Source organism: Herpailurus yagouaroundi, unplaced genomic scaffold (assembly GCF_014898765.1).
Source record: "Herpailurus yagouaroundi ecotype Mexico unplaced genomic scaffold, PumYag 187, whole genome shotgun sequence".
In the NCBI taxonomy this organism is placed as follows: domain Eukaryota; kingdom Metazoa; phylum Chordata; class Mammalia; order Carnivora; family Felidae; genus Herpailurus; species Herpailurus yagouaroundi.
The window spans coordinates 7076501-7091274 of NW_024412418.1; the positions used below are offsets into that span (position 1 = coordinate 7076501).

General features: G+C 39.7%; 1 protein-coding gene and 1 non-coding gene across 5 annotated transcripts in view; both read left to right on the forward strand.

Moving 5' to 3' along the window:
• Positions 1–14774, forward strand: part of CKAP5 (cytoskeleton associated protein 5) — a 114418-nt gene that overhangs the window by 82991 nt on the left and 16653 nt on the right. For 3 of the 4 annotated variants that reach the window (XM_040495282.1, XM_040495284.1, XM_040495283.1), the window contains exons 25-36: positions 1265–1459; positions 1837–1972; positions 3274–3362; positions 5815–5940; positions 7195–7344; positions 7623–7826; positions 8038–8173; positions 8616–8809; positions 9972–10144; positions 10381–10404; positions 11340–11513; positions 11736–11856. In XM_040495282.1, coding sequence (XP_040351216.1) covers positions 1265–1459; positions 1837–1972; positions 3274–3362; positions 5815–5940; positions 7195–7344; positions 7623–7826; positions 8038–8173; positions 8616–8809; positions 9972–10144; positions 10381–10404; positions 11340–11513; positions 11736–11856 — 1722 coding nt within the window. The remainder of the gene's footprint in view (positions 1–1264; positions 1460–1836; positions 1973–3273; positions 3363–5814; positions 5941–7194; positions 7345–7622; positions 7827–8037; positions 8174–8615; positions 8810–9971; positions 10145–10380; positions 10405–11339; positions 11514–11735; positions 11857–14774) is intronic. The other variant, XM_040495285.1, reaches the window with a different exon arrangement.
• On the forward strand, positions 8300–8411 carry LOC121044001 (small nucleolar RNA SNORD67). The gene has a single exon (XR_005797059.1). It is a non-coding gene; the product is annotated as a small nucleolar RNA SNORD67 (small nucleolar RNA).

Genomic DNA, 14774 nt, shown 5'->3' on the forward strand with positions numbered 1-14774 from the left:
GAGATTCTTTCTCCCTCTCTCTCTTTGTCTCTCCCCCACTTGTGCTCTCTCTCAAATTAAATAAAAAATATATCCTTAAAAAAAATAAAATCTTGACTGTGGTGGCAGATGTACTAACGTGTGATAAAAGTGTACAGAACTAAATGTACACACAGTCACAAATGAGAATAGTAAAGCTGGGGATGTCTGAACAAGATCAGTGGATTGTATCAGTGTCAGTATCCTGCTAGTTATACTATAATATAATTTTGTATACAGCTACTGTTAGTGGAAACTGAGCAAAATGTGCATGGGATCTCTGTATTACTTCTTATAACTCCATGTGACTATAATCATTTCAATAAAAACTTCAGTTAAAAAATAAATACAGGGGCGCCTGGGTGGCTCAGTTGATTAAGCGTCCAATTCTTGGTTTTGGCTTAGGTCGTTCTCTCGTAGCTCGTAGGTTTGAGCCCCATGTCGGGCTCTTGCATTGCCAGTGCAGAGCCTGCTTGGGATTCTGTCTCCCTTTCTCTCTGCCCCTCTCCCGCTTATGTGCACTCTCTCTCTCTCTCTCTCTCAAAATAAATTTTAAAAAAATTAATAAAGACTTAAAAAATACATACAGATATGAATTATTTTAAAGGAATAGAGAGAAACTGTCGATGTAAGGCTGAAATAGAAGTTGTAGGGGCGCCTGGGTGGCGCAGTCGGTTAAGCGTCCGACTTCAGCCAGGTCACGATCTCGCGGTCTGTGAGTTCGAGCCCCGTGTCGGGCTCTGGGCGGATGGCTCGGAGCCTGGAGCCTGTTTCCGATTCTGTGTCTCCCTCTCTCTCTGCCCCTCCCCTGTTCATGCTTTGTCTCTCTCTGTCCCAAAAATGAATAAACGTTGAAAAAAAAAAAAAAAAGTTGTAGTAGAATTTGTCCTCTTCTGATCAAATCAGTGTTCTGCATCTTCTCTACTGAATAATTCTTAGAAATTTTAAAGAAGTGAAGTGAAAGTTTTTCATCTTTAAAATGCATTAAGAACTATTAAAGCTTTATAATTTAATGCCCAAGTACGGTCCAGGGAACCATGTTTTTATCTGTAGGAAGATTATCTTCTTTGTGTCTATTATTTAAGTATAGTAAATTTCTTGAACAATAAAAATTACTGATTTTATTTTGGAAAGTTGTAGTGTAAGAACTCATTCAGTGTTTCGTACTGATGGAATCATTAAGCCTAAGATCGTAAGTGATACTTTCCCACTTGAAGTGTGTCACTGGTCTTTCTTTCCTTTGCAGCTTCTGGGCTGGTTGGCTGAGAAACTGCCGAGTCTTCGTTCCACCCCCACAGACCTCATCCTTTGTGTTCCTCATCTCTACTCCTGCCTGGAGGACCGTAATGGAGATGTGCGGAAGAAGGCCCAAGATGCCTTGCCGTTCTTCATGATGCACTTGGGATATGAGAAAATGGCCAAGGCCACTGGGAAACTAAAGGTACTGCTTCCTGTTGTTGCTGCTGTTAAAAGCCATTAGAAAAATATTGAACATGAATTGATATCGGCAGGAGATCATATTACCTCCTAAGAGTTTCACTTGAAATCCCAATGCAGCAAAAATATAATATTTAACAGTGTGTAGAACTCAAAGAACCTTACTCTGCAGAAAATTGTGACCTTCTAGAATGGTAGCTAATTTAGTGTGACTTCATAATGTGTGTTATTTCTCTTGCACTGTGTGCCGCCTCCCTTATTTCATTGGTATTTCAAAAGTAGGAGCTCAAGGATGTGTTTGACAGCAGCTCTATTAGTAAGCATAGTATGAGTGTATCATGTATGTGACCTCTCACCTCTCCTGTTACATTGTCTCCCTAGCCAACTTCTAAAGATCAGGTACTGGCCATGCTAGAGAAAGCCAAAGCTAACATGCCAGCCAAGCCTGCTGCATCTGCTAAAGCAGCTTCCAAACCGATGGGAGGGTCAGCTCCAGCCAAATCCCAGCCAGCTTCAGGTAATGGTATTTTGAGAGGGTTAAGCCCAGGGGAACTCGAAAAAGAAATCAAGCTTTCATTTTTTACCATTTTCCCTAACAGCTTAGATCATAGGCCTGCCCTTCCGCCCGCCCCCTTTACCCTCCTACCACAAACACTTGAGAAGTTTTATGCTATGAACTATGCTGAAGGTATGAAGATGATTAATTTGGTTTCCAAGTCCAAAAAAGGAGTTTGGAATAATGTATTGAAATACTCCAGAAAGCAAGTGCTCCTTATTTTTAAGGTTTCTATACTGTTTTTGCTATTGGATATTATAGTTAGAGGGGGAACTGGGACCATCTAGTTTAATCCCCTTTATTAACAGATGTAGAAACCCAGAAGATCAAGTGACGGGTACAGGGACGACCAGTCAGTGCCTGAATTCACCAGCATAGAATTCCTCTTTCTCATTCCCAAATGGGTCCTCCTTCCACTGCACTGCCCATTTGTTGATCTATTCTAACATTTACTAATCATTTAGAGAAAATTCTTGGTTTCTTCACCCTGATGTTAAAATTCCATTGTGTATAAATAAAACTCTACTCTTTAACCCCTTCTCTACTATTTTATTATTAAATAAAATAATATTATTCTGTTTAGGGGGGTAGAAACTGTTGATGCTACAGAGTTAGAAATCTTACATGTGTAAAACTGTCGGTATCAAAGTATGTATTCAATTACACCATTTGTTGGAATCTTGCTATATGATAAATACCGAGTATCAAAGATGACAGGCCCTGTCCTTAAGGATGTATCAATCTAGGGAAAAGGTTTCTTAACTGCTATTTAGAAAATAGTTTTAAAACTTCAGCTTAGGGGTGCCTGGGTGGCTCAGTCGGTTAAGCATCCGACTTTGGCTCAGGTTATGATCTCACAGTTCGTGGGTTCAAGCCCCCCATCGGGCTCTGTGATGACAGCTTAGAGCCTGGAGCCTGCTTCAAATTCTGTGTTTCCTCCTCTCTCTGTTCCTCCCCCACTCATGCTCTGTCTCTCTCTCTCTCCTTCACAAATAAATAAAAACATTAATTAAAAAAATTAAAAAAAAAACTTCAGCTTAAATGTTGGCAAAGCAGATGTAGATTTATTGAGTTAATTTCATAGGGTTATGCTTAAAAAGAAGTCAGGCTGAAAAAAGATTAGGAAAAAAAATCTAACTGAAAATGCTTGCTAAATTGACACATTTAAAACTGTAGGCCTTCTCGTCACTATATATTTAACCTGCTCAGAACAAAGTGATATTAGAGTTTATATTTATAGTAGATCCCTTTTTTTCTCAAAGCACCTGTTGAAGATTCTGTTTCCAGCACTGTAGAACCCAAGCCTGATCCAAAAAAGGCCAAAGCTCTAGGAGTTTCCTCTAAAGCAAAGGTATGTTAACTCTGCATACTTAGATGTAGAATTGCTTTTAAGTGTGTTTTATGCACAATGTCGTTCTATTAGGAAAGATCATATTATGCATGAAAAACATTACCACTCTTGATATTATCAAATTATAAAGTTAATTATTTATGCCTGTTTCTGTGGCTTGTTTTAAATAAGGCCCCAAAACAGAGACATCCTGCTCTCAAGAGGTGCTGCCATGGGTTTTGTCATGCAGACCTTTGGGGGAAGATTTGCAGTAGTGAAGAAAGAAGTCCTATGTAGCTCTGACAGAATCACTTAGGCTGAGTCTGATTTAAGAAAAGGAAGGTAGTGATCAGCTTCCTTCAAACTTGGCACAGTTAAGTCATCGTGCTAGAAGGTATCTAATGAGTCTACAAGGAAATACCGTCTGTCCCTGCACCAGTGGGACTTATTTTGATGAATCACCAGTCCCTTTAGCATCCATGCAGAGTTGGACATTTAAAGAAATATATGTTCAGGGGCACATGGGTGGCTCATTCGGTTAGGCGTCTGACTTGGCTCAGGTCATGATCTCACAATTCATCAGTTTGAGCCCCACTTCGGGCTCTGTGCTGACAGTATGGAGCCTGAAGCCTGCTTTGAGATCTGTCTCTCTCTCTGTCTCTCTCTCTCCCTGCCCCTTCTCTACTAGCACTCTGTCTCCTCTTTCTCAAACATAAATAAACATAAAAAAAAAAAATTAAAAAGATAGGGGCACCTGGTGGCTCAGTCGGTTGGGTGGCCATCTTCGGCTCAGGTCATGATCTCGTGGTCTGTGAGTTCAAGCCCCGCATCAGTCTCTGTGCTGACGGCTCAGAGCATGGAGCCTGCTTCAGATTCTGTATCTCCCTCTCTCTCTCTCCCACTCATGCTCAGTCTCTCTCACTCTCAAAAATAAACAAACATAAAATTAAAAATAAAATAAAGAAATATGTTCAAATGCTTAACTTTAAATATTTCGGGGAGGGGGCAAAGGGCAGAAATCTCCTGGGAATCTTTTTATTTCATTAAGTTTTTGAATCACAGCAAATTGTCATCAGTTTCTATACCAAGATTCAGAACCTATCACTGTATTCAGGGTATTGATTAAAACTTATATAAGAAAATTGCAGAACTGTACGGTTGGTAGTAAATATAATAGCAAATATACATAGAAAACCATCTAATCAATTACATGTAACTAATGAAAAAAATGCCAGACTAAGAACCGTTTTATTACCTAGTGCGTTTATTATTATATGCCAGATACAATGGGCACTCTGGCTATTCATCTGAATATTACAGTTATTTTTCCATATGCATGGTCCTTTAACTCAATGAGTTAAATAGGTAATTATCTTCTAAGCTGTCCAATGAAGCTGTTCTTTTCCTGTCCTCCCCCACTGTCCTCATCCCAAATTTAACAAGTGCTTATTTTAGTATTTTGGTCACATGTGCTTTGAAGTATTTTTGACTCTGTTCTTAATGCTATACTGCCCCCCCCCCCACCACAAGTCTTTTGCAGTTTACAGTTTCACATAAATGATCTCATACTTGTTTTGACTGAATGACTTCATTGTTTGAACTAGAAAGAAATTCTGGCCTACTAGAAATACTGGACTCTTCCTACATTTTTGTTAATAATGGTTCCTGTTTTAAAATTAAATATACATAGTGAGGTTCACTATTTTCTTTTCCATCTGATACAAAAATTCAAACTCTTGGATTATTTTTCAAAACCACTTTAATAACTTAAAATGTTTCTAGCAAGTTTCCCTAGAATCAAGTTCAGAGACTCTCAGGTATAGCTATATGATAGAGATATATTTACTTTTATTTTTTTAAGTTTATTTATATATTTTGAGGGAGAGGGAGAGAGCATTGGGCGGGGGGGGAGGAGCAGAGAGAGAGAATCCCAGGCAGCTTCTGTACTGTCAGTGCAGAGCTCAGTGCAGGGTTAGAACTCACAAACCATGAGATCATGACCTGAGCCGAAGTCCAGGACGCTTAACCGACTGAGCCACCCAGGTGCCCCTAGAGATATATTTTATATGCAGAGAAACAGAAAAGCTTTCTCAACTAAATGATGTGAAGTGTGTGAATGTCATTCAAAATGTCATTAATATGGAAGTCATTAATATGGAAAACCATAAATGGTGTTGAAGATTTCAAGAAAGAACTGTCCAATAAACAAAGGCTGTGACCCAAACCAATGACAGGTAATAGAGTTTTTCCAGCTATGTTGCGTGCCAGTCTAAGGACTAACCAACAGTTACCTGAGAATGCTATTAGAAACATTTCTGAAAAACCTGTACAAAAACATAACGTGCATAATTCTGTGACTTATCTGTTTCTATCATGGAGAATACAGTGTGGAGAGTGTATGGTTTTTATAGTGTGCTCTTACTGTGCAGCAACATCACATTCCTAACCAGTATTCCCTGAACCTTGTCTGTAGAGTGCACAAGGAAAGAAAGTGCCCAGCAAAACCAGCTTAAAGGAAGATGAAGACAAATCTGGTCCTATCTTCATTGTTGTTCCAAATGGAAAGGAGCAAAGAATGAAAGATGAAAAAGGATTAAAGGTAAGAAAGGGATAAGAATCCTCAGTAGGTTTTTGCTTTTTTGTTTTGCTTTGTAATCAAGAATAGCTTTGCTGTCTGGAATTCATTTCATTGTGAACTATCTAACAATGAACTAAATCTTTTGCTTATAAATTATGGCTTATTTCTCTAAGACGGCTCTATGGGAGCATTAGTTCCTACAAAAAGAACTATGGAATGGAGCTACTGCCTATTCTTCCTCCAAATGGAAAGAAATAAAAGTTGTTTTAATTTTTATAATTGAAGAATGGGAAGTATTCATTGATTTTTGTCAACTACACATAGGTAATAGGCCACTCGTTTAATCCTTCTTGTGCCTGATATCATAAAAGCCAGATTTGGTGACTGTATCTGCTTAGTTCGGTCATTTCTCTTTTGATTTGTTTTAGTATTATCAGGCAGTTAAATTTTTTTTGTTACAATATATACATGTTGTTGTTTTTTCTTAATTCAAGCAATATGAAATGTGCAGAGAGTAGTGTGAGAAGCATGTCACCCCTTCTAGTCCTCCTCCATAGGAAGGACATTATTACCAGTGCTCTTGTCTGTTACTCCAGAAGTGTCAGCATTTCATGCAATACGATCACATATGTATAAATATATGGCCTGCCTTTTATGCACAGGGGAACATGCCATATTCTTTGTTCTGTGTTTTATTCTTTTCTTTTAATGATGTTTGAAATATCTTAAAGGCTATTCATATCTGCGTGTTTATATGCATTCATTCTTTTTATTGGTACATCATATGTATGTACCTTTCTTTATCCCCAACCTACAATGTAAACGTTTAGGTTGCTTCTAGTCTTTCAGTGTTATAAGCTACACTGTCATAAGCATCTTTGAATGTAGGCATTTGTGCACATGTGTGAATATATCTTTATTAAACTCCTCCTAGAATGGTGTGTATTTTTTAAATTTTGATAGCTATTTCAAATTTTCCCCTTATTGAAATTGTACCAATAGTGTCTACCATGTTATACAATAATAGAGCATTGGTCTTTGTAGTGAGAACTGCTGAATGTTATTCTATTCCTAGATTTTAAGAGTTAAGCTTCCCGATGTATGACAGCTCAAGAATACATTTTGCACTCATATTTAATTACAAATTAATCTTGTTGAATTTTAAAATATCTTATTTAATTGATTTCTGCAGCTGCTTTTAAATGGAGCTCTTCTCTGCCTCATTTTAGTTGAACATCTTACAGTCCCTTTTCACTGTTTTTTTTTTTTTTTCAGGTGCTGAAGTGGAATTTTACTACTCCACGGGATGAATACATTGAGCAACTAAAGACTCAGATGTCTAGCTGCGTGGCTAAGTGGCTACAAGATGAGATGTTTCACTCAGACTTTCAGCATCATAATAAAGCCCTTGCTGTCATGGTTGATGTAGGTTTGCAAGAGATAAATATGATTATCTCAGACCCGTGAAAATACTGAGCCTTGTGAATACCCAGAAATTCACATGACTTGAGAGGGAACTAGAATACAACATGTTCTCTGTTTGTAGAGCTGTTTTATTGTTTGATAGAATAAATGTCTATAATTTTAGGTCCTAAATAGCTCAAAAAGCTATTATTTTCTTCTTGGACTCTAGTAAAATTTATAAAGGACTTACCTAATAGAACTTACATTTTTATACAGTCTTATTTGTCTTTTGTTTTAAGCACTTGGAGAGTGAAAAAGAGGGTGTAATTGGTTGCCTGGATCTCATCTTAAAGTGGCTTACCCTGCGGTTTTTTGACACCAATACAAGCGTCCTAATGAAGGCCCTAGAATATTTAAAATTGCTCTTCACACTGCTAAGTGAGGAGGAATATCATCTGACTGAGAACGAAGCATCTTCCTTCATCCCTTATCTCATCCTCAAGGTAATGCGTTGTTCTCACTCTGGAAGACTGCCCAAGTTCCCGGCTGACCTCAGTTCCTATCCTTTATGCCCTCGCCCTTTTTCATTTATTCTGTGAAGATACCCTTCTACCACTTACTCCTGTGCCCCTATTCTTCCAAAAGGTAGTGACTCATGGGAGGACCCTTTGCTACTCAGGAAATGCCTCAGTCGTTATTTTCCTTGTCGACTAGGTTGGAGAACCAAAGGATGTCATTCGTAAAGATGTCCGTGCCATCCTGAACCGGATGTGCCTTGTCTACCCAGCCAGCAAGATGTTCCCCTTCATCATGGAAGGAACCAAATCCAAAAACTCTAAGCAAAGAGCAGGTGAAGCAACAATTTAAATAGAAGCGTGAGTCTATGCAGCAGTGACCTCTAAAAGAAAGAGTTTGTAGATGAACAAGGACAATTCTTCAGTGTCTGAGTGATTGATTCCAATCTTCTGATTTGGACTGTGAGAATGATGAGTTGCACACTGGTGGTGCCACAGTGTCCGGTGACACAGGCACCACTCAGTTACCACCCTGGTGACAAAATCAAGTGCACAGGGGCCATCTGACTCACAGGCATCCCTTTCTTCCAGGAGCACTTGCTGTAACATCATTATTGTGTGTTTTATCAGAAGGCAATAAACAAGGAAAAATTCTAGGTAGAACCAGTATAAGATTTTAGTCTTTTATGTATGCCAAGGAAATTTTATCTAGCAAAGATAAGTCCCTATGCCAAATGTGTGTTGGGTCTCATCAGTCTAATCTTCCTCCCCCATCAGAGTGCCTGGAAGAACTGGGGTGTCTGGTCGAGTCCTATGGCATGAATGTTTGCCAACCAACCCCAGGGAAAGCCTTAAAGGAGATAGCAATTCACATTGGAGACCGTGACAACGCTGTGCGCAATGCTGCCCTCAATACCATCGTCACCGTGTACAATGTACACGGGGATCAGGTGTTCAAACTGATTGGAACTGTGAGTGACTTTTTGTGGACATTTTTAACATGTTGTGAATTGCAGAATCACTTAGGTGTTCAGCTTTCATGCCATCTCAACTCTAGCTAAGTTGTTACCACTTTTTATTAAACTAAACCCATCAATGTGTCTTAGAGTCCAGTTAAACCCTTGAGGGTGTCTCTGTTACAGGACATTTATATGTGCCTTACAGGAAATCAGATTTTCTTTTCTGAGCCTTCTACTCATACAGTTTGCTTTAGAAAATGAAAGCTTTTTTTTTTTTTTTTTTTTTTAAAGTTAAGAGAGGGATAGCAGGAGCAGTGAAGGAACAGAGAGAGGGAGAGGAGAGAATCCCAAGCGGGCTCCACGCAGTCAGCACAGAACCCGATGTGGGGCTCAATCTCATGGAACATGAGATCATGACTTGAACCAAAATCAAGAGTCAGACACTTAACTGACTGAGCCACCCAGGCGCCCCGAGAGCTATTTTTGAATCAGGAAATCCAGAACTAGTCTGGGATTTATATTCTGTCTAGAAATCTGCTCTGTAATTTTCAGTGCATTTACTTTGTAGTGAACAAGTACTTGTGTATAATGTAGAATCTGGTACCTGTCACATCAAAAGAGTCCCACAGCCATAAGCCACATTCTGCAGACACATCAGGTGCTGTTTCAGATTCCTTACTTCCTTTGAGCCATTTGCTTGTGCTTGCACCTCAGTCCTTCATTCCAGTTACTTCCTAGTATTTACACTGTGTTTATGTATTTTTAGCTGTACTAATCTAATTAAATCCTCACTACAGGTCGGCAAAGGAGATAAAGCAGATGGGAATTTTATAGATGGTCAGAGGTGAAGCTTCTTACCTATAGTTCACATAGTGGTGACACAGCAAACATGAGGAAGCATCATTTAATCTTTGATTTTTTCCTTTAGAGTTATTACTGGCCTTTCTTTTTGTATCCTTTCCTTCTTTCATGTATTCTCTTATGATAGCAGGTTTTAACAATAGTTGATTTAAAATGTAGCTAGTATTTTGAAAATGAATTTACCCTAACATAGCAGGTTCTGTTTGCTTCAATATGTGAATGGATATTGACTCTTTTGAGTCTTCCAACCAGGTTTTTAATTCTCCTCATATTCTAGTAGAGTATGTGGTAATAAATTGGCTTCTTCTTACAGCTTTCTGAAAAGGATATGAGCATGCTCGAGGAGAGGATTAAGCGGTCAGCAAAGAGGCCTTCTGCTGCACCAATAAAACAGGTGGAAGAGAGACCTCAGCGCACACAGAGCATAAACTCCAATGCCAACATGCTGCGCAAGGGGCCAGCTGAGGACATGTCCTCCAAACTCAAGTATGTAGATGGAGATAATTGTCTAAGAATGTCTCAGTGGACTTTGCCTTGTGTGCTAAGAGCTTATCCTGTAACATAATCTTGAGTTCTTGTAGCCATTATCATGCATGACAGAGTGTCTGGGTAAATGTCTTGTAGCCAAATGTTTAATCCTTCAGTCTTCATTGTCTTTGTCTTTGTCTCAAAACCACTTCTAAATAGTCTTGTGCCTTCTTTCACTGCTTTTCCGTGGACAGAATTATGTATCGCACTTATAGGATGTAAGTACTGCCTGCTAATTTCTCATTAGCAGGGCTCTTATATCTTTCTAACTTCTGACTTGGATTCATCCCCTCTGGAGGGCAATTGATTTAGAGTTTATAACTCTTAACAGGTTAGGGGTGTCCATAAGTATCCCATGTGTCAAGCCTTCCCCAGAAGTCCACTGGCTAGCAGAAGTGGCCACTCAATGTCATGTGGCTAAATTATTGGTTCACCTTCTTCCTTGTGTTATACTTGGTCATATTCAGGATTCTGTTCTTCAGATAAGGCTGAGTAAATTGCATGCAACCCAGAATTGGCTTAGGGACTCAAAATACTACCTTCTAAGAAAGACAGCTCTATTTTGGGCTGTATCGTTCGTCTAATTTTAACCAATTTGAATTTGAAAACTTTAAATACCTATTGCTTCGATGTAATGCTGGCCCTGACCTATCAAGAGTGAATATCCCTAAAAAGAGATGACTGTACCTCAAAGTTGAAAATGTACTGACCACTGCATGGATGAGTGCTTATGATTAGAGGAACTTAACACAGGATAATTTATCAGAAAAGAACCAGCCAGTCTAGATTTTTCTTAAATTTGTGACCAAGTAGAGACCTTTGAGTCAGTATAAGTATATTTTATGAATTATTTTCTGCCCCCTCTGGAATAGCAACACAAGGTTTGTCGGCTTTAGTGAACTGGAGAGAATACTTATAATTTGGAAGCTACTACAAATACAAGTTAAAACCATCTGCTCTGAGGATATTCATGAACATGAATTGCGGCCCATTGAAGGCATTTGCCTTAGACTCAAGGACTCAAATAATTCAGGGGGGCTGAAACCAGAAGTTGAACATCTGTCTTGAAGCTTTGGGGCAACTGGCAGTGCTACTCTTGTCCTTTGTTTCAGAAGTTTCTTTTAGTTCAGGAACCTCCTTTTGCTTCCCTTAGCCAAGCCCGAAGCATGAGTGGGCATCCTGAGGCAGCCCAGATGGTTCGCCGAGAATTCCAGCTGGATCTAGATGAGATTGAGAATGACAATGGTACAGTTCGATGTGAAATGCCAGAGCTTGTTCAGCACAAACTGGATGACATTTTTGAACCCGTCCTTATTCCTGAACCCAAGTAAGTTAATCTCTTTCATTTCAGTGGTGAGCAGTGCATGATCAAAAGAGTGCATATGTGAAAAGAGCTCTCTGTACAATTAGAATGTTTTAGAACTGATCACTGTATGGCTGGGAGCAGTTCTTTACTAAGACCTGGAGGTAGCAGAGAATTGCATAATCCCAACTCACTGAGATGTCTTCTAACAAAGATTGAATTTTTTCCCTTTGCTCTGCTCTCTAGAATCCGGGCTGTTTCTCCACACTTTGATGACATGCACAGTAATACAGCATCCACAATCAATTTCATTATCTCCCAAGTAGCCAGTGGTGACATCAACACGAGCATCCAAGCTCTGACACAGGTAATGGGGGTATTACACACGACGGTAATTCCATCATCAGCAGAGGCTGTACGAGTGGTGGCTGCATTCTGGTCGCAGATTTGACGGAGGCAGGCAGCGTTCAGCACTGCTGTGATGAAAACGTGCACAGGGACCCCTCATTGTCATCACTGACCTCCCAGGATATGGCTGTCATAGAGCCTTGCTTTTTATTTTACACTTGCATGCATTCGCCAGAGGCTGGAAATAGCAGCAGGGTAAGGATATCCACGTATGTTGGAGGGGGCAGGCCAGTACACAGGTGGCTCAGAACTGGGAGTCAGAGCTGAAGTAGGCATCTGCATAGGGAAGAACTGGTGGCAGAGATGGGAGATTGGTTATATGCAAAAAGGTTCGTCAAAGAAATACAAGGAAAATAGAACCCAAATTTCTTACTGTCAGAAAAGCACTACAAATATGAAAGGAAAGCGAAATAGAATAAACTGTGGTGTTGGAATTAGATGTGTCAGTGTGAACTCATGGTTTTCATTATAGAGATGTAGAAATTAATATCACTGTCAGTGTATATGTATGTATGTATATATGTGGTATAAATGTGTGTTATATGTGTATATAATATATATTTATACATGTCTCATTGAGAGGACCTGAGAACAGCAATACCCCAACAGCTGTAAGCACTCCCAAATCTTATCTTCTGAATACCATTGTCCACTAAAAGGGAATGAGAGCTCCTTGGAGAAGGAGCAGATTCTAGGGCTGAATTAGAAAAAGTACAGGGCAGGGGCGCCTGGGTGGCGCAGTCGGTTAAGCGTCCGACTTCAGCCAGGTCACGATCTCGCGGTCCGTGAGTTCGAGCCCCGCGTCGGGCTCTGGGCTGATGGCTCAGAGCCTGGAGCCTGTTTCCCATTCTGTGTCTCCCTCTCTCTCTGCCCCTCCCCCGTTCATGCTCTGTCTCTCTCTGTCCCAAAAATAAATAAACGTTGAAAAAAAAAATTTTTTTTTTTAATAAAAAAAAAAAAAAAAGGAAAAGTACAGGGCAATCCTGGAACATCGTATTGTACCAGACAAGAAGGATAGTCTCAAAGAATGATAGGGACATGTCAGAAGGACCCAGGGGCCAACGGGAACAGATGCCTTATGTTTGAAGGGGACAGTTTGAGCATCAAAGTAAATAGTGGTAGTAATGAGGTATAACCTAATACACTGAATAAAATTCAGGAAATTTATTAAATTCAAAAAAACTTAAGAAAATAGGGAACCACAGTCCATGCCCATAGAAATAAAAAATTTGAAGAGAAATGGGATATTTGCAGTTTCATAGTACCTCTCCACAAAATACAAAGGACAAATACATAAGAAGTAGCCAAAAAATAAAAAATACTTCGAGAATTTGACAGTACAGAACCGTAGCACACACCACCCTGGAAGATAAAATCATGTGCCACCTCCTAGGATCCAGTGAGAATTCAGCATCACTTTGTTCACATTCCTGATGTCATCTAATCATGAGGAAATCTCAAATAAATGCAAACCAAGGGATATTTTACAAATGTCAAGGTCAAGAAAGTCAAGGAAAGACTGAGGATTGGTCTACACTGAAGAGAGACTAAGAGACATGAGTAAATACAGTGAATGATTCTGACCTGGCCTTTAGCTATGAAGAACGTGATCGGGGCAGTTGGAGAAAATGGAGCCTGAAGATTAGATGGTAGTAACATCCGTCCTAACTTCTGATTTTGAGTGTTGTCTCATTAGACATCTCCATGAAGACAGATGGTTGGAAATGGTGGAATTGGAAATCTTAGCACAAGGTTTTTGCTATTGTTCTACAAAGAGTGTCCTGTTTACAGTTTTGGTATTGGAGGGGATTTTGGAAAACAATGATTTGAATGCATGCATTCCTCTTGCCTTTCTCCATCCCTTTCAATCCAAACCCATCTGCCTTTTCTGAGCAGAGTAGCTGCTAGGTCAGGTAGGTGGTGTCTGAAGTATGTATAAATGTCAAGCTCTGTGTTGTATAAGTACAAGACTTTTCCACATACGGGCCTTCAGGAAAACCTGAGGTTCAGTAGTGCAGAGCCCAGGGAAAAAGATTGAAACACCAAAATTCCTGGAAAGACTCTTTTTGTGGAGATCAGCATATCCCCTAAAGAAAGGGCAATGGTGGTCTGTATGAGTGTTATTAATAGGAGGACCTGGTGTTCTCCCTGGCCCCCCAAGGAACTATAAGTTGCCGAACAAAAAGCCTGAATTCACTGTCTGAGGCTGGGAAGTCTCTAGCTTTTGTACCTTCAGAGACAGAAGAGCAGAAGTGCCCGCTCTTGGTGCTGTGCCATATGACTGATAGATTGCCAGCTGGCATACCACAGACTTAGAAGGGCAGAAACTGCTATGTCTCCCCTGCTCAGATTGCCATAATCGAGGATTTCCAAAAAGACCCAAGAGTGAATCCTGACTAGATAAAGAATGATAACAAGCTACACTGTAAGGGACTCAGTAATTGGGAAAAGGAATAAAACAAAATAACCAGAATGGGAATTTCCTGGTACAGGGAAACTTGAAACTGCTGGAGGGGACTAGATGACCACAGGGTTGGGGGGGCGGGGGTATGTGGAAAGAGTACTTAACGAGGATTATTTATTACATATATTCTCCCCAGCAAGAAAAAAAAAAGTTTTAGAATTTTAAAATTGAGTAGATGGACTGAAAGGAGAGGATGATCACTGCTGAAACCAAATTAAATGACAACAGTGACAAGACCATTCAGTGGGGAAAGGATAGTCTTTTCAGCAAATGATGCTGGGAGAAATGGATATCCACATGCAAAAGAATGAAGTTGGACTCATACTATATACAAAAATTAACTCAAAATGGACCAAAGATGTACATGTAATAGCTAAAGCTCTAAAACTCTTAGAAGAAAACATGGCAGGGGC